Source organism: Megalobrama amblycephala, linkage group LG5 (assembly GCF_018812025.1).
Source record: "Megalobrama amblycephala isolate DHTTF-2021 linkage group LG5, ASM1881202v1, whole genome shotgun sequence".
NCBI lineage: Eukaryota > Metazoa > Chordata > Actinopteri > Cypriniformes > Xenocyprididae > Megalobrama > Megalobrama amblycephala.
This window is the reverse complement of record NC_063048.1, coordinates 28566705-28588598: the sequence shown is the minus strand read 5'-3', so window position 1 is coordinate 28588598 and position 21894 is coordinate 28566705. Positions and strand designations below refer to the sequence as shown.

Sequence of the window (21894 nt, the reverse complement as noted above, 5' to 3'; positions counted from 1 at the left end):
AAAGCCACCCATCTACTACTGACAGATAATCCTTTCCGTTTGCTTCATCAAGGGAAATGTCCAGCGCACCAGGGCTACTTAAATCAAGCCAGGCTCTAATGGCAGCGACAAGCAGAGATAAGTTAAGAAAAAACAACAAATATTTTCATCGTGAGTTGGATATTAACACCAGAGCTACAATAAACCTCATGATAAGATAACACAAGGTCGGGACAAGAGGCAAAGTCCTTAGAGAACACCTGCCCATCGCTGAAATGACTTAATGTTGGTCGGGACGTTTAATAAAGAACTGACTAACCAGAAGCAGAAGCGCAGCGCGTGCTGAGACTGTCCAGTCAAGCATGTTTCTAAACTTGACAGCGAAAGAGGGTAAAAAATAGCAGGGAAATGAAAACGCATATCTTCAGCTCTATCGCACTGATTAGTATCACTAGCTTAGCATAGCTGTAAAGAGGGAGGTGTGGATTGAACGGACATCATCAGCTTGTTCAGCAGGTTTAAACCCCTCATGCAAAGAAAAAATTAATAAGATCCTGTGTTAGTCGGGATCTCAGGTCTTCACCGTTTCAATCCACACCCTTGTCCAGCGCGAGGCTGCCTGTCTTCCGGCGGCATGGCATGGGGAAGGATCAGCGGAGCAAGCAGTGCGCTAGGCCCCGTGTGATCTGCTCCATTCACTCACGCTCCACTTCACTACCACAATCTGTATATAAAGCGAGATAAAGCCGCTGCTCCACGTACCTGCGGTGGTGTCCTCGTTATTATTGTTATTGTCGAGATGTAAAGGCGTTCCTTAAGGGGAAGCGCTGTGGACTGCGGCTCCGGCCCGGTTGTAGGCGGCACGTCTACTTGTTTCGCTTTGGTAGGGTCAGGTCAGTGTGGAATGAAACGCACAGTGAGAGGAGAAGACGGAACTCTGCCAGAGAGACCGGGGGTGACGGGTTACGGAAATCTCGCGAGAAGAGGAGTTTTTGCTGTTGCTGAATGGGTTGGGCAGGAGCTCAGTCAAGAGGTGACACTTTGATGCTTTTTGGGTAACAGCCACTAGATGGCGCGGCCGCCATTATGGAGTGAAAATACTAAATGGATCATAGAATCCTTCACATCTTACACACCCAAAATCGGTGAATTTCACTGCCAAATCAGAAGCGCAATAGAACATTTTTTTAAATTAAGTCACCATTAAATTGTATGGCTCCTACAGTAAATGTATTGTCTTATTTTACCAGTTGTGCAATCCATTCAACCATCTGAGGTAACGTAGTTAGCCTGCTTTATTGAGTATTTCCATTTTATGCAACTTTACACATTTATTAATAGTAAATTAATAATTAATAAATTTAAGATCATCATATTTGCAGCGAACAATATATTTTAGACCTAGTGGAGTGATGCAAAAACTTGAGAAAATGAGATCCAGACAGTCCAACAATGATTATATCAGAGATTAAAGGGTTAGTTCGCCCAAAAATGAAGATTCTGTCATTTCTTACTCACCTTTTCACACCCGTAACACATTCGTTAATCTTCGGAACACAAATTAGGATATTTTTGTTGAAATCCGATGGCTCCGTGAGGCCTTCGTTGGGAGCAATGACATTTCCTCTCTCAAGATCCATTTAAGGTACTAAAAACATATTTAAATCAGTTCATGTGAGTACAGTGGTTCAATATTAATATTATAAAGCGTCAAGAATATTTTTGGTGCGCCAAAAAAACAAAATAACGACTTATATACTGATGGCGATTTCAAAACACTGCTTCATGAAGATTCGTAGCGTTATGTATCAGCGTGTCGAATCATCTGTTCGGAGCGCCAAAGTCACGTGATTTCAGCAGTTTGGCGGTCTGACACGCGATCCAGAAAGAAGGAACAAAATTAAGACATTTGCAGAATGAAATGAGATAGAAGAGAAGCAGAAGAGCAAAGAAAAGCAAAGGAAAAAGCTAAACTATCAACGACTCAGTCCATTTTATACCATAAGCACAGGGAAATTTACATTTACATAAGAAAAGGTCAAATGGATTTATCCATTATGTCAGACTGGTCAGATGTCAAAAATAGATGAAAATAGATATAGGGGTTGTTTTGACCCCCTTAAGGGAATTTTGCAGATCTTACATTATCACATGTCAGCAGAAATAGACATATTTTGATAGAAAAGTACATCGAGTTTAAATGAGCAACTAATTCTGAAAACATCACTTCTGCAGTACTTTGCAAACATCCAGTATATAAATATGACCTGTCACATTGAAACACTTGAAGAACAATTAAATATAACAAGCATACATACTCTTAAATATAAAAGAAGAATAACCATAAAGGGTACAATAAAGAGTAAATACTTGAAAATATGATGAGGATTAATATATAGAGTAGGAGTACATGAATATATGAAATCAAAAGTAATATTGATAAATCATGAGCCATAAATGATTAACATAAAATATGAATAAAATGCATGAATATGAATATTCACCATTTTGGATCCACCATGGAGTAATAGTAATAATAATATCTAGGTCTGAATTAAAATAGGCTATATTGTACGTTTTAATGAATCACGCTATAAACATAATGATCTTAATACATGATGCATTGTTGTGTTCGTTATCGCATAACTCCCACTTTTGGACACTTTTGGTTTGACAGCACAATTTTTCTGATGCATGTCCTTAATTTAATTTCATATGTTGGTATTAATTCAGTGTTTGTAAGCCTAATGCTAATACTTGAACTTCATAGAATTTTATCCCAAACTGACTGGGTTTCTAGAGAGCAAAGGTTTTGTGAAAAAAGTTAAAAAAAACTTTTAAGTCTGTAAAATAAACTGTTAAAAGGATTTGATTATCACTAGTGATAGTATTTTATTCTGTGTTGTCATCATTCAGGTTGGATTTCAGCTTTAAATGTACTTTTTTTTTTTTTTTAACAAAGCAGCTGATATTGCCACATAAACTAGCGTGCTGCCGACTCGCTTTCACCCCAAAATGGCGGAAACTCAGGGCGGCTGCTGGGCGTCAGTGTTGCAATGGAACGTTCTATTGAGTGTCGCTTCTTGTTAGTGTGTATTCTTTGGCTCAGTCGATTACACCAGAGGGTGCAGTTTCAGGACCGCATTTCTAGGACACTTTTTTTTTTATACTATTTTATAGCATTTATTATTCAATTCTGTATTATTATTATTATTATTTTCAGGAATTATTACATTAACAAATTAATAACAAATACCAGTTTACAGCATCAAGCTGTACAATGAACTGTTTTTGCATAGCTAAATAATAACTGGAGACTGCTGACACCGAAAGCCTCGCACACAAGTTTAAAATGGCCTTGCCCGCTCTTACGTTAAAAATAAAGATGGTAATAAAAAAACTAATCATAAACTGTGTGAGTCTAGTTTTTGCATCAGATGTCCTCTGTTGGAGTAGATTGGTTAGGTGGTGCTGTTGCAAGAACTAGGGTCCTAGTTCTTCAAGAAATTGCAGTGGTTGTATCTTTTCTATCGTAAAGAAGTGGACAAATATTAAATATTATGTAAACATTTGAATTAAATGTCCTTTGGCCAACAATAAACAAGGATTTTATGTTATAAAGTGTAACAACAACAGGCCGTTGGCACCCTCTAAAGGCATTTGTTATAATACATAATGTACATAAGATGATTGTTTATATTATGTATATTAACAGTGTTGTTATATAAAAACCGGATTACTTGCTATTGATACTTTATTTGAACCAAATATTATTGCCTCGTTTTTCTTATATGTATTTTAAGTCATTTTAAACTGTTCGTGACAGCCCTAATTTATTTTAGTGATTAGTATCGGTCAATACTACTTCCAGTGATCGGTAATCAGTCCCAACAAAAATGGCCCCAACTCAAAGTCTCATAGACTATTACATATTTCATGCACAGTAGCTGCCTGATTGTGAGACTGAACATTTGCGTTAAAAGCATTGGTGAACCACCACCACCACCACAAAGAAATATATCACCTCACACGTTTGGTTAACGGTTTATTTCAGCTCAAAGTGGATTACATGAATTAACATGTAAAATAAAATATTTGATTAGTCACAAACAAAAAATAAACAATCTGAATCTAAACTTGTACTGTGAAAAAAAAAAAAAAAAAAAAAAAATTATAAACAACTCAGGATTAAAAAAAAAATGCATTTACACCAGGAACAAGAAGTGTATTTTATCTGTTTTCCTCAAACTATTTTCTCAAATATTCCAACTCCACCATCCCATTCCTCAGCGCAGACCTCACTCCTCTATCTCTAGGTTCTCCACTGACTCTGTAGCATTTTGAAGTTCAGCCTCATACTGTCTTTTCAAGCCCTTCAGATGGTGACGTAGGCCCTCTGAGTCCAGCCGTGAGTTACGGGCTGTCTGCAGCAGTCTGGTGGCTAGACGATAGTTTGCCCTCTGATTGATAGTGGCAGGATCACTATAATGCTTGGCCTGTGAACAGGACAATGAAGATATAGGGTAAACTAACTCTGTAGGTTATCTGTATATGATTTTTCTCCTGTATATATTATTCATGACTCATTACATACCCACAGCTTTTGGCTGATTTTAGCTGCGATAGTTTTGGCCTCCTCAATAACTTCTTCTGGTAAATTGGTCATCTCTGCTGCTCTTATACCTAAACAAACAGCAGACATACTTTTGAGTGTGTAGCATAAGATTAGGCAAGCTTTAGGACATACTACTTCACCATAACTGCATCTTTAACGGACCGCTCTGTCGATTAGTTATGTGCATCCTGTCACTACCCTGTCAATCATCTTGTCACAGTTAAGGTCCTCCTCATTTAATGTAATTTCATTTCTTACACCATATCAGAGAGAAATGCAGTAGCGCGTTGATCTCCCAGATGTGGGTCTTTCATGCAGAGAACTCACCTCATGTGTTTGCATAATGATGCATTTAAAAGGTAATGACCAAACGTATCTTTATAAAAGTTCACAATGCTGTTGCAGATTAAATACAGTATATTGCCAAAAGTATTAGGGCACCCCTCCAAATCATTGAATTCAGGTGTTCCAATCACTTCAATGGCCACAAGTGTATAAAATTAAGCACCTAGGCATGCATACTGCTTCTACACACATTTGTGAAAGAATGGGTCGCTCTCAGGAGTTCAAGCGTGGTACCGTGATAGGTTGCCACCTGTGCAATAAGTCCATTTGTGGAATTTCCTCACTACTAAATATTCCACGGTCAATTGTTAGTGGTATCATAGCAAAGTGGAAGCAATTGGGAACAACAGCAACTCAGCCATTAAGTGGTAGGCCACATAAAAATCACAGAGTGGGGTCAGCGCATGCTGAGGCACACAGTGCGCAGAAGTCGCCAACTTTCTGCAGAGTCAATAGCTACAGACCTCCAAACTTCGCGTGGCCTTCAGATTAGCTCAAGAACAGTGTGTAGAGAGCTTCATGGAATGGGTTTCCATGGCCAAGCAGCTGCATCCAAGCCTTACATCACCAAGTGCAATGCAAAGCATCAGATGCAGTGGTGTAAAGCACGCCGCCACTGGACTCTAGAGCAGTGGAGATGTGCTCTCTGGACTGATGAATCACGCTTATCTGTCTGGCAATCCGATGGACGAGTCTGGGTTTGGCAGTTACCAGGAGAACGGTACTTGCCTGACTGCATTGTGCCAAGTGTAATGTTTGGTGGAGGGGGGATTATGGTGTGGGGTTGTTCTTCAGGGGTTGGGCTTGGCCCTGGCCCTTTATTTCCAGTGAAAGGAACACGTAATGCTTCAGCATACCAAGACATTTTGGACAATTTCATGCTCACAACTTTGTGGGAACAGTTTGGGGATGGACCCTTCCTGTTCCAACATGACTGCGCACCAGCTCACAAGGCAAGGTTCATAAAGACACCAAACTCGCTCTTTATGAGCGAGTTTGGTGTGGAGGAACTTGACTGGCCTGCACAGAGTCCTGACCTCAACCCGACAGAACACCTTTGGGATGAATTAAGTGGAGACTGTGAGCCAGGCCTTCTCGTCCAACATCACTGCCTGACCTCACAAATGCACTTCTAAAAGAATGGTCAAAAATTCCCATAAACATACTCCTAAACCTTGTGGAAAGCCTTCACAGAAGAGTTGAGGCTGTTATAGCTGCAAAGGGTGGGCCAACTCCATATTAAACCCTACGGATTAAGAATGGGATGTCATTAAAGTTCATGTGCACACAAGGGCAGGCGTCCCAAAACTTTTTAGCAATATAGTATATCTTGTGGATAACATTGAATAAATACATTTTTTGTCAGGTTAGATACTGATTATTAATCCCTCAAACCCCTTTATCTAAACCTCTCTACTTAACCGTTGGTCTCGCACATTCACCTGGTTGTAGTTAAACACTTTTTGTGTTTGTAGTTCTAATCGAATCCTCCTCCAGTGCGCAGTGGGTTGTGAGCAATTTTAGCCATTAGAGTGTGCATGCATGGATCTGCACTTCAGATTCTAACTGGAAAAAGTAGACCATCCGGGAATACTGATTTCAAAATACTACGATTTGGGACACACTAATTTCAAATACTAGGATGCATAGTATGTGAATTGGAACGCAGCAAATGTGTCGTCTTCACTTATTCCACATATCTGTTCGACAGATATGCAAATGTAGTTTATATATACTGCCATAGAATAATTTGCCATAAAAAAATAATAATATAGAATAAATAAATAGTTTAGAAAAGCTTGGAATAGTCTCGCCCACCATAGTTGCGCTCCTCTGAATGTCCTTGGCTGAGCTGGTATGTGTAGACCACCCTTTCTGCTCTGCCATCTTCTGCGCGGACGTGCTGAACCTGCATGTGATGGTTCTCCACGTTGGGGTAAAGAGTTTGCAACTGGCACAGTTCAAGAAAGTGTGTGGCAAAGAGTGTGAAGGCCTACAGCACAAGTTTTGTTAGCCTCTTATGGATTTACTTTGAGTTGAGCAATGTTAGAGTAACTAGTCACATATGTTTGGTATACAAGAATAATTATTTGTTTTCTATTTGCCTCTTGCCTATTAAACCGAATATACTCTTGATCAAATAAATACAGCACCTTATAATTGACGAGGAATTCACAGATGCTGTGGCAGACACCAATGCCTTCCTCTGGACTGGTGCCTCGGCCCAGCTCATCAATAATGATGAGTGAATTGTCGCTTACATTGTGGATGATGTAAGACACCTAGGAGTGCAGTTAAGTATTTAAATGAGAAAATACTATATGTGAGACTAGCTTCAGACCTATAGGTATATGTATCTATATAAAAGTATATAGCTATATTGATACATAAATAGCTATATACTTTTCATGTCTAGTAGAAAATTTCATGGTTATTTCAGAATGAACACAAAAATACACATGTAAATACATATTTTAGGTTTCCTTGATGAAAGATCAATAAAATGTTCTTGATTTTCCACAGTTTACCTCTTTCATCTCAACCATAAATGTGGAAGAGTTGGTCTCAAAGTCATCATCCACTCCTATTCTGGTGAATATCTGATCCGCAATACGAACAGAGGCGTACTCCGCAGGCAAAAAGGATCCTGGGACAAAGAAGACATTTTGAATAAGGTTGTTTTGATCCCACAGGACTAGGAGACAGCTAGTGCTAAATCACGCAAATTAATCCATTATCCTAGAACCTACTCCAAACCTGCTCATCACACACTTATTAGTCTATATTAGTTGTGTTTGTGAGTATGGGAATTATGGGAAGTATGGGAACTTTCTAATGACCAAAAGAGCAGTGAACAAGTAACAAACAAACCCTGATTTTTATATAATAGCAACTCTGTGTACCTATCTGAGCCATTATCTGGAGAAGGGCCACCTGTTTAAGGTAGGTGGACTTGCCACTCATGTTGGGGCCTGTTATGATTACAAAATTGCTTCCCTCAGAGACGTAGATGTTGTTGGAGATGGGTTGTGTCCCAGAAATTCGCTCCAGGATGGGGTGGCGACTCTGCTTTATTGCCAATGTGTCAGTGAACTCAGGACGCACTAAAGGAAACAAATACATAAGTTATTAAATAATATAAAAATAAATCAATGCTATCAGTATCTAAAGAATGAAAAATTCATGTACTCACATAAATGTAATACTCTACATTACGCCTATATTGTGCTTAAACAGTACCGTAATCTGAGACAGTGCAGGCGTGAGCCAAAGAGAGCAGCATATCCAGCATTGACACAGAATCAGACAGTTTGTACAGGCAGTGGATGTGTTCGTAGACCTCACTCAGCAACCTGGACACCACCCTGCAGTGCACATAAATATTATGATCTATGGCTAAAATGAGACATTTTTGTCATTCTTGTACTAGTCATCTTGCACAAGTCAAACTTACTTTGAGCTACAATATACTCACACATAAGACATATGAAAAATGTCTTTCAAAGCCTCCTCACAGTGGTCGTTCATTTTCATGAGGTCTACAGTGGTGAACCCGTAGTTGCTCTTCTGTCTAGTCACCTATAGTGTTGAGATTAAGCTCATTAGCAAGCATGTGCTATTTAACAGTTTAACCCTGTAAAGCCTTACATATAAAGTAATCATCAAAAAATACCTTCAGACAAAATATGAAGAAGAAAAAAAAAAAAACTACAGTCACCAGATCTCAATCCAATGGAGCACCTTTGGGAAGTGTGTGTGTGTGTGTGTGTGTGTGTGTGTGTGTGTGTGTGTGTGTGTGTGTCATATATATAAATATATGAAAAATGAACTAAATACCCTGTAAGAAATAAATGTTTTGGTCACATTGCCCACCCCTAAATGATTATTGATGTGACAGGTTATTGATGTTATTGATAACATAAATACTGCACTATTTATGGTTTCATAAATGGTAACAGGCATTTTATTCTTGTGCAATAATTGTGTGGCCTGTTTTACAAAACTTTCAACATCTGTGCTATTTTAAAAAAAGTTAATGTACAGCCCTGTTAAGTAAACCTAAGTTGCTTCATCTTGAAATATAAATATAAAAGTTATTGCTGTGTTTACTTTTTCAAAATCAGTAAAGATTTCCATCAAAAAGGCACGTGTAGCATGACCTGAAGGTGGACATTTTTAGAATTATACTAAAAGGCCTTTTACTTGATTAAAAAGTATAAACTATCAATCAGATGGCAGAAGGAATGTAGAAAATTGTGTACAAACAGGTTTTTCAGCAAAGTGTTGATCATTTAAAGGCATTAGAAAATTTCCTCATCAAATATGATATAGGCTTTATAGGGTTAACCTTTAGCTGGGAAAGTGCAATAATTGTCTATTGAAGAAGATTTTGCATCATCATGTTTGTCAATGATTATACTGTTTACATGCACATAGTTTATGTATTTAATATATGTTACATTAAACACTTATGAAAATGTTCAATAATTTTTTAAAAGTTAATGTCTTTCGCTCACTTTGATGAACTCCTCTGGTAACTTCCCCCCAGGTAAGATCCCGCCCTCCAGCTTCATTTGAATAAAGAAGCCACGTGCTTTGCTGAAACTTGTCCGGAGAGGTAGGCTGTGCTTCTCTCCAAGCTGAGCCACCAGTCCTGATCAGCAACAACACAATACATCAATAATGCTAATGTTCATGTCTAACATAGAAACAGGATGGATTGTGGAAAGATCTGATTAATCACAAACTATATGGACTGCATAACCGATTGTGGCATTTAATTTGAACTAGGGCTATCAAAATTAATTTGTTAATGCATACAATAATTTTTTTTTCAGTTTAACAGGTTAAAAATATTTAAAGCTGCAGTCCGTAACTTTTTTTTGGTTAAAAATTATCCAAAATCATTTTTGAGCAAGTACATAACCAGCCAGTGTTCAAAACTATCTCCTTACCTTAGCCCGATTCACAGCGGCAAGCTTGTAATAATGTTTTCTAATAAGAGCGGTACTGGTGGGTTTCCGCGGGAAATTCGAGCATGCAGCATCATTACGTCACGTCTGTTTACATAAACGAGTCCCAGGATGGTAGATCATTTATAGCCTTTTCTCACAGCAGCTGCAATAATTAAACGTATCATTTGATGGCAGATTGTAATCCACCTGTAGTCAAAAGCAAAAGATTTCAGACTGCCAAGTAGCTACGGAAATTGAAGTCTACAGGTAACGCTAATACACAATAAATACAGATAGTCACGCAATGCCGATGTTGTTAACATTAACAATTTGAGAACAAAGTTACATAATAATAATAATAATAATTTTGCACGATTTGATGTGATCCGAGGCTCCCGGACTGCAGCTTTAACACAATTAATGCATCATCCATTTTTCAGTCATAATTTAGCTAGCGTTACATTATATGATCACACTCTTATTCACGCAAATGTTTTTAAACCATTCAAGCACCACAAGACAAAGGAGAACACGCTGTCTGTGAATGTTGTGTCTGTGTGACACACACACGACTCCTGTGCACAGAAAGACACGCCAGAATCCAGTTCTCTTTCGCACTTGAACAAACAATTACACACAGAATTATGCCAAAATACCTGTTTTGTTGAGTATCCTCATAAGAGCAGTCTGAAATGAGTTTAATAAAGTCTTAAATGAGCTTAAAGAGTTGTGAAAAAAAACAATGAGATGCGTGTCAGATCTGCATCATGTTCGGCAGCGGCAGCTCTTAAAGTCACAGCAGCCTAATAACCCAGTTGCTGTGATGTCTGTAATTAATGTTAATCAAAGATCAAAGGTAACAGAAAACTGTAGCTTTAATAAGGATTAACACATATTTCATTTATAATTTATGCAGTGAAGACTGTAAAGTGTTTGATAACTTTATTCAATTTCTGTATATTTCCTACCTGCTAGAATTGATAGCTTTCAGTTATACTGTAATGTTGAATGTCTATAATTAATGTTAAAAAAAAAAAAAAAACAATTGCAACAAGACATCAGTAGCAGTATTAGTGTCAGTGATACTAGCCTTCATTCATAAAAAGATGCCATTAAACAAATATTTAAAATATACTGTCTTTAAGTCGTTTCTACATTAATTTGGAGTGTAACTGTGAAATTATTACAATACAAAAATATTAAAAACTCCAATGTTTTTAATCACGATTATTTACAGAAAAAATGTGTGATTTTAGTTAATTTTTTTTTTAATCAATTAACAGCACTAATTTGAACATATGCACACATGACAAACCACATTTACCATGCCTATTTGGAATTCAGAAACTTCTTATTAAATTATGAATTTAATAAACATTATGAGCCCTATAATACACCCGGCGCAATGCAACGCAAGGCGCAGCGCAAGTGTGTTTGCTAGTTTGCGTCCGGCGCCGTTCGCGTTTTCCCGTTCAGCGCCATGTCCTTAAATTAGTAAATGCATTTGCGCCAGTTAGTGCGCCCATGGGCGTGCTGGTCTAAAAAAGAGGTGTGTTCAGGCGCATTGCCGGCGCATTGCTATTTTAAGGAGCTGAAAATAGACTGCGCCATAGACCAACTCAAACCTGGTCTAAAGTCTAAAGTCAATGGCGCAACATTTTTTTGTTAGAGCGCGCTGGTAGAAACTGCGCCTCTGGGCACGTCCACAGTGCGCGTTGACTTTGCTTATTACACACAGGGATGCGCATCACACAAACATGCCAAATATTAAAAACAAAAGGATTACAGTATAAAAGAATATTATTGTGTAGGCTACATAAATATAAAAATGTAATGATGAATAGTCATTGTGTGTATTAGAATTAGGCTACCTATTTTCAATTCAGCCTATTACTACTTATAATGATGAACGAAATTGGCTAATTAATTGAACAATCGTGCCAATACACACACATATATATTAACTGACTCATCGCGCGGAGCTATTTGAAAGCCTGCATCCAACGCAGACGACTGAAAGATTGACTGGCCACTTAACAAATTCCGCCATGTAAATAGCAACCCGCCATGGTGCGAGTGCATCTCGCTCTTAAAGGGAATGGGAGATGACACTCTGATTGGTTTATTGAACGTTACGCCCATTACTCATTAAGAGAATAGGGACAACCCATTTCAAAAATGCACCCCGGCGCACGGACCGTTTTTCCGTCGTTAAAATAGCAAAAGTGGATTTGGACACGCCCTGAGTGCACCTGCGCCGTGCGCTTTACACTTTGCGTTTAGATCGTTAAAATAGGGCCCTATGAGTTGACTTCAGGAACTAAAATTTAATGATAAAATTATTAAATAATAAAAAGTATTTAACAGTAATTTAACATGTTGTGGCAGTGTGGTTAGTGCAGATGAATTAGTATTTCACAATAACCTACATATCCATCCTTTTCATAGTCCACTGAAGTTCAGGAGCTCACCTGTTATGTCGTCTATCACCTCTGTGTAGGCTCGTCGTGCAATATCTAAGAATTCGCTGACATCGGGCCGCACAGCATAGCACTTCTGTGTGCGCATAGTCAAACTGCCTTTCATATAGCTGGTGTCATCAGTAATCACTGATTTGATCTGATCCAGAATGATGTTGAACCTAATCCAACACAAATGAAAAACATTAAAGATAAAATAATAAAACCTGATAGGCGGCATACTGGAATTAAACCATCAAATGCACATATAAAAGTGCTGACTGATCTCGGCACACATGGGACTTTCTGCGCCTCCTGTGTTATTGTTGTATGCACGACACATCATCTAATCAGACTCATCTTTCTTGTTTAACTATGCAAATATATTTCACAGAGCTAAGTGTGTAAAACTTTTTACCTACTGTCTTCAAGTGAGGTACAATATGCTTTCAACAAGGTTGTTTTGGAAGGCTGCAGCACCGTCTAATCAGGGAGAATTTACTTGCTTACATTTACATCCTTAGTTACACTGACCAAAATGCATAAAAATCAAAATATGGGTGATTCTGTACAGGCCTTTTAATGACAGTATTTTATTAAAAATGCACAAGTTACCTTCAGTGATGGGACCAGTTCTAGAATGTGCTTTAGCTGAATTACTTGCGTTATTTTTGCTTCAGCCACCGGTACCTACATGGGAAAAAATCATTTAAAAAAATCTCTTGTACAGAGTAACTGCTAAACTATTGAGGGTCACTAATTCAAACAACAATAGTTTAAATGTCATTATGAAGATGAAAAGCTTGAATTTATAAGCCAAATTTCTCTCTTGCTAAAGGATGTATAATCTACTGAACTTTGCCTGCTACTTAACTACAATGTAAAAATGTATTACCTGTAATTGTTAAAACTTAAAGAGCTATTTTTACCTGATTTAGCCCATAAAAATAGATTTGTTGGTATAAATTAATTTATTTAGGTTTATTCAATGAGGTAAAATATTATTTTTGACTTGAACAAAACCAGTTAATTCAGATGTTTTTGCTTTTTTGTCTCTCTCCAGTATAGACCTGTAGACAGTGTAAAATTCTCTCACCAATGATATTCTAAATTAAGATGAATTTTAAAAAATTGAGATCAATTTAAAAAAAAAAAGTGAAATCAATTACCCACCCCATCGCTCTCATAAGAAAGCAACATCTTTAAGGTCAGTACTCTGGAAAATGTGTTTCCTATGCCTACCGTCTCTTGCTTTGGGACCTGAACAAGAGCAGACAGCAGCTCATCTATATCCAGAAAGTGTGAAATGGCTGTGAATAAAAGCACAATACCAGTAATGTCCCTCCATGGAGTGGTGCCAGCCAAACATTTAGGCATCTGTTTAACATTACTATATTAAGATTGTGGGTGCAATTCTAGGTAGGTGTGATCCTGTAGCTTAAGAGCTATTGAGAGCACCAAAAAATTACACATAACAAGTAAGGCCTGTTTCACACTGCATATTTATTTTGGCATCCATATCCGCTTGTTAAGTCATGACGTAAGGAACGCCGTTTCCGGGTCCAAGCCTCAACTCATTTCACTTGAGAATGCCATCGACGGCCGTTTATGAGCACTATTTATTCATATTAAACATCAATCATTTTAAAAAGTTAAACATTTTAAATACTTACAGTCTACACAACAGTCTCCGTGCTCACAGCGTCACAGACATTAATATTTTAACGATTTATAAAAGATGAATCATTGTCTGGCCATCTGGAATTTTGGTATGGAGATAAAGGTTATGATTATAATTTTTTGTAGTATTATACCACATCGTGTGTGTATATTAGCACCATTTGTTGTTTTCTTGTGGTATGAGATAGCGCGTTAGGACTCGGAAGCGCTGCCGCGTGACGTCAGACTTAACAACCGAATTAACAGTTTACAGTATATGCTGTAAAGTTTTGGTACAGAACCTGTTTGTTTGTTTTTGTATGTTTTGTTTTGTTGTTTTTTGTGTCAATACTCAATACTCTATAAATGTAAGAAAAGGCCTATTTATCAATAGTCTTTTGCAATATAGGCTGTTATCAAGGAACCAACAATAATGAAGCAAGCTACTGACACATTATTTGTGAGGAAAAAAAAGACATCTGTATGGCTTGATGCAAGTTACAGACAGCTTTTCTATTCAACAATTTTAAATCAGTCCAAGCCTTTAGAGTTTGGGTTCTGATCTGTGTAATTAGGCTAATATTTGAATGTAAATGTGGCCTCCCTCCTCAAATAAATAAGATTTCATGACAATTATGTTTGCCATAATTCTTAGTGGGCCACTCCTGATAACCATGGTTGAATTCTCAATACAGTGACCTAAAATAACCTTTTTCTGTATTGCTGTTACACAGTAGAAACACCATTAGCATAAAAGCACAACATAAGCTTGCTGTTGCAAACCATGTACATGCTGCTTACACATGTGGTGCAATACAGACCTAATAAACAAATAATCGTTCTAAACTGCAGCCTCAAAGGGTGAAACAAGGTGGAAAAACTATCTGAAACAGTCTCTAAAACTGACACATAAAATGTAGTATTTACCAGTCTTCAGACCAAAGAAGAGCTCCTCATTCTGCAACAGCTCCTGGAAACAAATCAAAGAGAAGATTATTTAATTAGCTAATGACAGAACAACTGAGTGAAAAAAAGAAAAAGAAAAACAGACAGATAACAGGCGATCACCTGTATGGTGTCCAAACGTGAATTGATAGTGACCACATCCAGCAGGGGTTCAAGAATATTGGAGCGTAACCGCCGCTCCCCACCGGCAGTCTTAGTGTAGTTTAAGACCCCAAACAGAGTGTGCTCACTTCTGCATATAACAGCATATAGATACTGACATTAAAGTCGGCATGAAACAGAAGTTTTGATAGCCCTTTCTTCCTTATTATGACATATATCCGAGTAAAAATGCTTCTTGAACAAGAAAAAATGTAGAGCAGGACTTGATTTTGTCCATCGGGAATTGATTGGATGCTTGCTATTGCTTTGATCTCATGTGAATGACAGGTTGCCCCGCCCTAACACTACTAAACACGTCATCAGAGAAGAAGAGATGTCGTTGCACGAGGGAGGGGAAGTTATTTTGATTAAAGATTATGAGGGCACATGAATTTTTAAAAAAAAATAATGCGCACAGTTTTTAATTAAAGTTTAGGCAAAACTTTAAATGCACAAAAAAAGGAACTGTCGCTTCTCACACCTTCACTTTTTTACATTCTTTGGTGTGTATTAATATACGATAAACTGTGTGAAATGGAGCTGAACATGGGGCAGGGGATGTGTAGATCTTTGTGGATGACAGGTGTTCAAATTCTATAGAAATCTGTGAAGTTTTCTGTGGAATTCTGTAATAAAGATTTTGTGCAGGTCATTTTATCTATGCAATATCATGTTCTGTGTCTTTAATTTCTAACCTGTGATCTCTCTGGTTCACGACTAGCTCCAAGTTGCTGGCTGATATCGTGTCAATCATGGCTGTCTGCTCACTACCAGTGAAGACCACTTTCAGTGACTTAGGGGCATATATTGAGTTCTGAACAAACTCCAAGTATTTTAGTAGGGCAGATGCAGATGCCAGGCAGTAGTATCTATAGAGAGACAACATGTTTTATTTGATATTGTTTCAGTCATATTTATCATTTTTGATATATCTTTCATCAGGGGTGCAATACTCTCTTCCTGGAGGGCCACAGCCCTGCAGAGTTTAGCTTCAATCCTAATTAAACACAACTGATTCCCTGAGGCTTATATGAAAACTATGTGTGTTGGAACTAAACTCTCCAGGGCTGAGAGTCTTGCACCCCTGTCTTACAAATATAATTATTGTATTCATAGAGATACAATGATATCACTCTGAAATGGAACTGAAACTCACACTGTCAATAATAATAATTCACACTGTCACAATGAAAGGTCACCTCTGAGATAATGTCTATCTTGAGTATTTTTATAGGTGGAGTTCTTATACTAGTGCAGCACTACAAATAATGTGACTTATCATGTACATCCAAAATCCTGGAACTAAAACAAAAACTTGAAACAGGTACATGGAAATACATAAAACCAAAGTTTATCATTGATGGATGGCTTACTTGGTTTGCACCTCCATCAGTACAGTGCTGAACTCAGGGACACAAAGCTGCTGTATGTACTCCAGACCCTTTTTCTCGTTGAAGTACCTCCTCAGAACAGCAGTAAATGTGACTGACTGCACAGGTAAAAAAAGAGGTAAATATTCTGCACTCAGTTAAATAAGATTCTAATTCTAAAACTCAGTTTGTGGGCAGAATCTCTGACAATAGTGCTAATTTACAGTCTGTATGGTGTGAGTTACCCAACCCTGATTTATAGCCGAGATAGAGACAGCAAACAAGTATGATACCGGGAATCTCTCTGTGATGAGGTTGTAGAGTTTGGTTCCTTGCCCTTTCACACTAGCAGTGTCTGGCATCAGAATCTCCAGAGGCATCAAGTTATGCAGCTTGGTAATTACCTGTATTAATATTCAATATCATTTGTGTCAGTTTTATAAAGAGCATAGTCCTCTACTGCATGAAATTGTCTTAGCTTTACAGAAGGCGTTTTTTTTTTTTTTTATCACTAAAATATTGCTTTCATAATGTTTGTTGCTTTCCCAACAACTGGTTTCATCTTTACCTTACCTGTGACCCTACAGAAGACAGGCAGTTTGGAGAATGGATGCATCTTTACCTTAGCATAAGTTCCAGTGTCTGCAAACTGTGAGAGCACCAGCTCTGGACATTTCACGTTGATACTGGCCATGCCAATCTCCCCCCGAGCTAAACCACGTCCCTCCACCACAGCCACTATCACAGAGGACGCATGACACGCAGACGCAGATGAAGACGTTGTCACTATATTAAAAAAGTTGCGCAGTGAGATATCAGTTGTTTTAGCAAATTCATTCTAAACAAATGAATTAATCAAGACTAGCAACTAGCGATATGCATCCAGAAAAAAACAAAAATCAAAACTTGAGTGCCAGGTGTGGGTTAGTAAGTTACATACTGTTGAGGTCTCTCTGAGGGGTTTGGCCATGGTGTGAGAGTGCAGGTGTGGTCTTCAGATGTGGCGTGTTGGAGCTCCAGGAGTGGACAGATGAACCCACAGAAGAGCCGATCCTGTCTGCTCTTCCAGAGACATGCCACCAAGCTAAGGAGAAAGAGAACTATTCGACCAATGTGGGTTTTCATACAAATACCTTATCTAGTGATCAGGATTGCAGATGGTCAAAATACAGTGGGGTTCAAGAGTCTAAAGCCACCTTTCCACTGCACACCGCATACGACAGCTGATGGACAGGACAGTTTACTACAAGGCAACTACATTGTTTGCAACACACTGGATGTGATGTATTCCAATGTATTCCAATCAGATCAGTGTGTGTGAGGTGAGAATTATTAATGCATTTTTAACTTCATCAGAAACACTTGATACTTTAAAAAAATGCATGGATATTGATAAATAAGCAAATAAATTATTAACGTATTTAATATTTATATTTTAATGTCTCCATGTTGCCTCCATAATTACTGGCAGACATTTACTGACATTGACAGACATTTATCTATACTATTTGCATAGATTCGTAAATTATGTGATATTAGTTTTAACCGCTAACTGCTGATAATGTACCAGCTATCTTAAATATGGAGAATAGAATTATTGAATATTATTTGATCGCCAACCAATTTACCTAGTTACCATTCGAACAGCAGATGCAAATTTACTAATGCAGGAAGACTCCATGCCTAAGCTATATAGGCTACAGCAAACAGCTTCACTAAATGGCAGAACATGCTCTTTTAACATGGACATTAATAAAGACAGAAGGATGGATTTTTGCATCAAGTGACTGGCTAGGTGTATAAAATTATATTTATATTGTCTTGCTGTACATGCAAAAAAAATTCCTTGGGAGAATACTACAATTTAGTGTGCCTCCTATGTTTTAAAGGGTTAGTTCACCCAAAAATGAAAATAATGTAATTTATTACTCACTCTCATGCCGTTCCTAACCCGCAAGACCTTTGCTAATCTTCGGAACACAAATTATGATATTTTTGATGAAATCCGATGGCTCAGTGAGGCCTGCATAGCCAGCAATGACATTTCCTCTCTCAAGATCCATTAATGTACTAAAAACATATTTAAATCAGTTCATGTGAGTACAGTGGTTCAATATTAATATTATAAAGCGACGAGAATATTTTTGGTGCACCAAAAAAAAAAAAAAACGACTTATATAGTGATGGCCGATTTCAAAACACTGCTTCAGGAAGCTTCGGAGCGTTATGAATCAGCGTGTCGAATCATGATTCGGATTGCGTGTCAAACCGCCAAACTGCTGAAATCACATGACTTTGGCGCTCCGAACAGCTGTCACGTGAACAGCTTCATAATGCTCTGAAGCTTCCTGAAGCACAAAAAATATTCTTGTCACTTTATAATATTAATATTGAACCACTGAACTCACATGAACTGATTTAAATATGTTTTTAGTACATTAATGGATCTTGAGAGAGGAAATGTCATTGCTAGCTATGTAGGCCTCGCTGAGTCATCGGATTTCAACAAAAATATCCTAATTTGTGTTCTGAAGATTAACAATGGTCTTACGGATGTGGTACGCCATAAGGATAAGTAATAAATGACATTATTTTCATTTATAGGTGAACTAACCTTTTAAATCCCACCAGCCGCCATTGGAAACTGTGTGATTAATCTTAATTTTTCATTAAAAGGTTTACTCAAATTGTTATGCAGTTAAACATTTTTATCTAATTAGCAAAAACAAAAACATTTTCTCTAGGGGTCTCATACCTGAGAGCCCTGGTCCCCACTGTTTTGTGTAAATATTTTGGATATAATTAATGTTAGCAAAAGCGATGTACACAAATTGCTTCAAGGTGATAAAGAGGATCTTTTCGTCGACTGAGAAACCAAAGACTATTACTGAGTTTTTGAAATGAGCGCATGCGTAAGAACAACCCCCCTTGCTTCCCCCTTGCTTTCGAGGGAACGCCTCCCAAAATTTGTGCACGAGTATTGGAACATGAGTGTTTACCACCGGCATTCGCTGTATCGTGTTAGTGGATTCATTATGTCGGACTCACCGCAGGTAACTCATAATCTGCAGTTGTTACTCCTGTCTCCGGACAAAAACATCACATGCGGTGCCTGTGGAGTGTGGAAAGTTACTGGAGCGCGCAGCCGCGCTCGTCTCTCACAAGGAACGTCATGGCAGTGATTGACAAGCCAGAGGGCCAATCCGCGCACGTCTCTCACAAGGAATGTCACGGCAGTGATTGACAAGCCAGAGGGCCAATCGTTTACGCGATGATTGCGTAAACGATTCGCTGATGTTTTTAAGGCCCTACCTCGTGCACAGATGATGTATATTAATATTATTCCTTTCAGTGCACCTAATAAATAGTCTTTTATCAGTTAGTAAAGACAGTTTCAAGTAATATTGCAAAACTGTATAAAACAAAACATCCTCTTTAGCACCTTCTTAACAATTTCTGTTTTCTAAATTTGGAGTAAGTATTGTTGTTCAGCAAATAATTTATTATCCATTGCTAAATCTGTTATTACAAAGTCAAGTTCAGTAATCATGCTCTTTTTTTTAGATATTTATATTAATGTGTTGTTGCTTTCAGTCTCTCACCTCCAGTCTGTGTTGTTTCTGTGAACATAGTATCAGTGGCATTGCTTGATCCTGCACACCGACTGTTCCTGACATCATCGGATCCATGTGAAGTCAGTAGGCCAGAAGATGACTGAGGATACTGCTGTCTACGGTTTACCTGACTGTAGCTGAACAAGTTATGCGGGGTTACAGTGCTGCTGCAGGGCCTGGGTTCAGAGCTTGAACCTGGTGTCACCTCTTCAGTGCTGGTACACAACATCTGCATGGCTGCTTTAGAAAATAATTACTGTGAAAATTAACCCAAATTAACCTAGATCAAAGCAACTATTAGCAAATTGGTAAATTGTTAAGTATAATATTTAAATTATAACAACAAAAAGTATCCTGGTTGTAAGTCTAAACTTTACTTTCCCTCAAACCAGACAGTTGATGGTAGCCAGAGACTAAAACAAATACTATGTAAGTAAATGTCTACCGTCAACTATCTGGTTACCAACATTCTTCAAAATATCTTCTTTGGTGTTCAACAGAAGAAAGGAACTCATACAGACTTGGAACAACATGAGGGTAAGAAAGTGATGACAACTTTTTCATTTTTGGGTAAACTATCCCTTTAACATTGAATTTTACTATTACGCCGTCTAGTGGTTAAATGTAGGTACTGTAGCACATAAACATTCGCTAGGGCAGCAAATTCGACTCTTTTATGGCAAAATATAATTATTTACCCAAATAGTTAAACGTTAATTATAACGAAGTTTATTTACGTTGTCTGTAGTGCTTTTATGATAACGTTTCATCCTGAAGTGGAGTAACGGTCATCATTTACCTTGAATAAACTTTCCATTTATTTTGTAATGTTATTATTTGTGTTCACTATTATCTTATACAACCATTCTTTATACATTTAAGCAGTATATATAGTAAGAAAAGTACATTTTACTCACCTCCGAAAGCAACCAGATTAACGGTCGCCTGGTCTTAAATTTTCGCGCCCAGAATCACTCTTGTGTCTTGTGGTGCTCTGGTGTGGTACAAGCCATTTTTTTTTTTTTTTTAAACAAACCATTTAAACACTTAATGTAAATAAACGTGATTTTTAACCTAAAATGGCAAGGAGATTTTCAAAAATTAATTTGTCAACCCCGCAAATTCGACTCGTTTACGTCAAAAAAATATTGGCAGCGCTTTTACGCGTTTCCTTAATATAACTTCCTGAAGTGGATTTGGTCATCATTTACCTAGAATAAATTTTCCATTTCTTTTGTAATATTCCTATTTGTGTTCACTATTATCTTACCATTCTTTACACATTTAAGTATTTTATTTAGTAAAAAAAAAAACTGTACTTTACTCACCTCCAGAAGCAACCAGATTAAAGGTGCAATATGTAAGAATTTTGCAGTAAAATATCCAAAAACCACTAGGCCAGTGTTATATATTTTGTTCACTTGAGTAGCCTACTAACAATATCCCAAATGTTTGCAACTATTTGTAAATCGTGATAAAATTGCAATTTTAACCAAGGGATGTGTGATGAGTCGCCTGTCAATTGCGTCATACCCGCGTTACCCTCGGTTTCCGGTTTTATTTTGTAGAAACCATGCCACCAAAGATGCTTTAATATATTACGTTTTAATAGACAAGGGAACAACTGTTTGGTTACATTTATAGACAGAAAACTAATTGTTGTTATATAGCTCAACACATTTAGTCTTAATGTTTAAATCTGATTTTCTTGATTTTTTGCAAGTACCAGGCTTTATCATGCTTCAGAGAAAAACACTATTTTGTGAGCTAATATAGCATAATCAGATGCAG

At 37.6% G+C, this 21894-nt stretch overlaps 2 protein-coding genes across 6 annotated transcripts in view; both read right to left on the bottom strand.

Annotated features, from left to right (window-relative positions):
• ktn1 (kinectin 1) overlaps window positions 1–929 on the bottom strand; it is a 49239-nt gene extending 48310 nt beyond the window's left edge. For all 3 annotated transcript variants that reach the window (XM_048191677.1, XM_048191678.1, XM_048191679.1), the window contains exon 1: window positions 742–929. The gene's annotated coding sequence lies outside the window, so the exon portion shown is untranslated. The remainder of the gene's footprint in view (window positions 1–741) is intronic.
• Window positions 930–4011: 3082 nt separating this feature from the next.
• On the bottom strand, window positions 4012–21265 carry msh4 (mutS homolog 4). Of its 3 annotated transcripts, none has more exons than XM_048191674.1 (22): window positions 21021–21265; window positions 20092–20343; window positions 17430–17573; window positions 17112–17275; window positions 16783–16893; window positions 16493–16608; window positions 15815–15988; window positions 15081–15210; window positions 14940–14982; window positions 13596–13663; window positions 12969–13043; window positions 12772–12836; window positions 12366–12535; window positions 9457–9593; window positions 8415–8518; window positions 8180–8304; window positions 7843–8043; window positions 7468–7586; window positions 7093–7221; window positions 6758–6932; window positions 4574–4662; window positions 4012–4475 (listed from the first exon to the last, which is right to left on the bottom strand). In XM_048191674.1, exons 2-22 carry the CDS (start codon window positions 20336–20338, stop codon window positions 4278–4280), a joined length of 2784 nt encoding a protein of 927 aa, XP_048047631.1. In that variant the 5' UTR covers window positions 20339–20343; window positions 21021–21265; the 3' UTR covers window positions 4012–4277. The 3 variants fall into 3 exon arrangements, with proteins under 3 accessions (XP_048047631.1, XP_048047633.1, XP_048047632.1); XM_048191676.1 differs by having other exon boundaries at window positions 17112–17227; XM_048191675.1 differs by having other exon boundaries at window positions 20092–20340.
• Window positions 21266–21894: the final 629 nt, after the last annotated feature.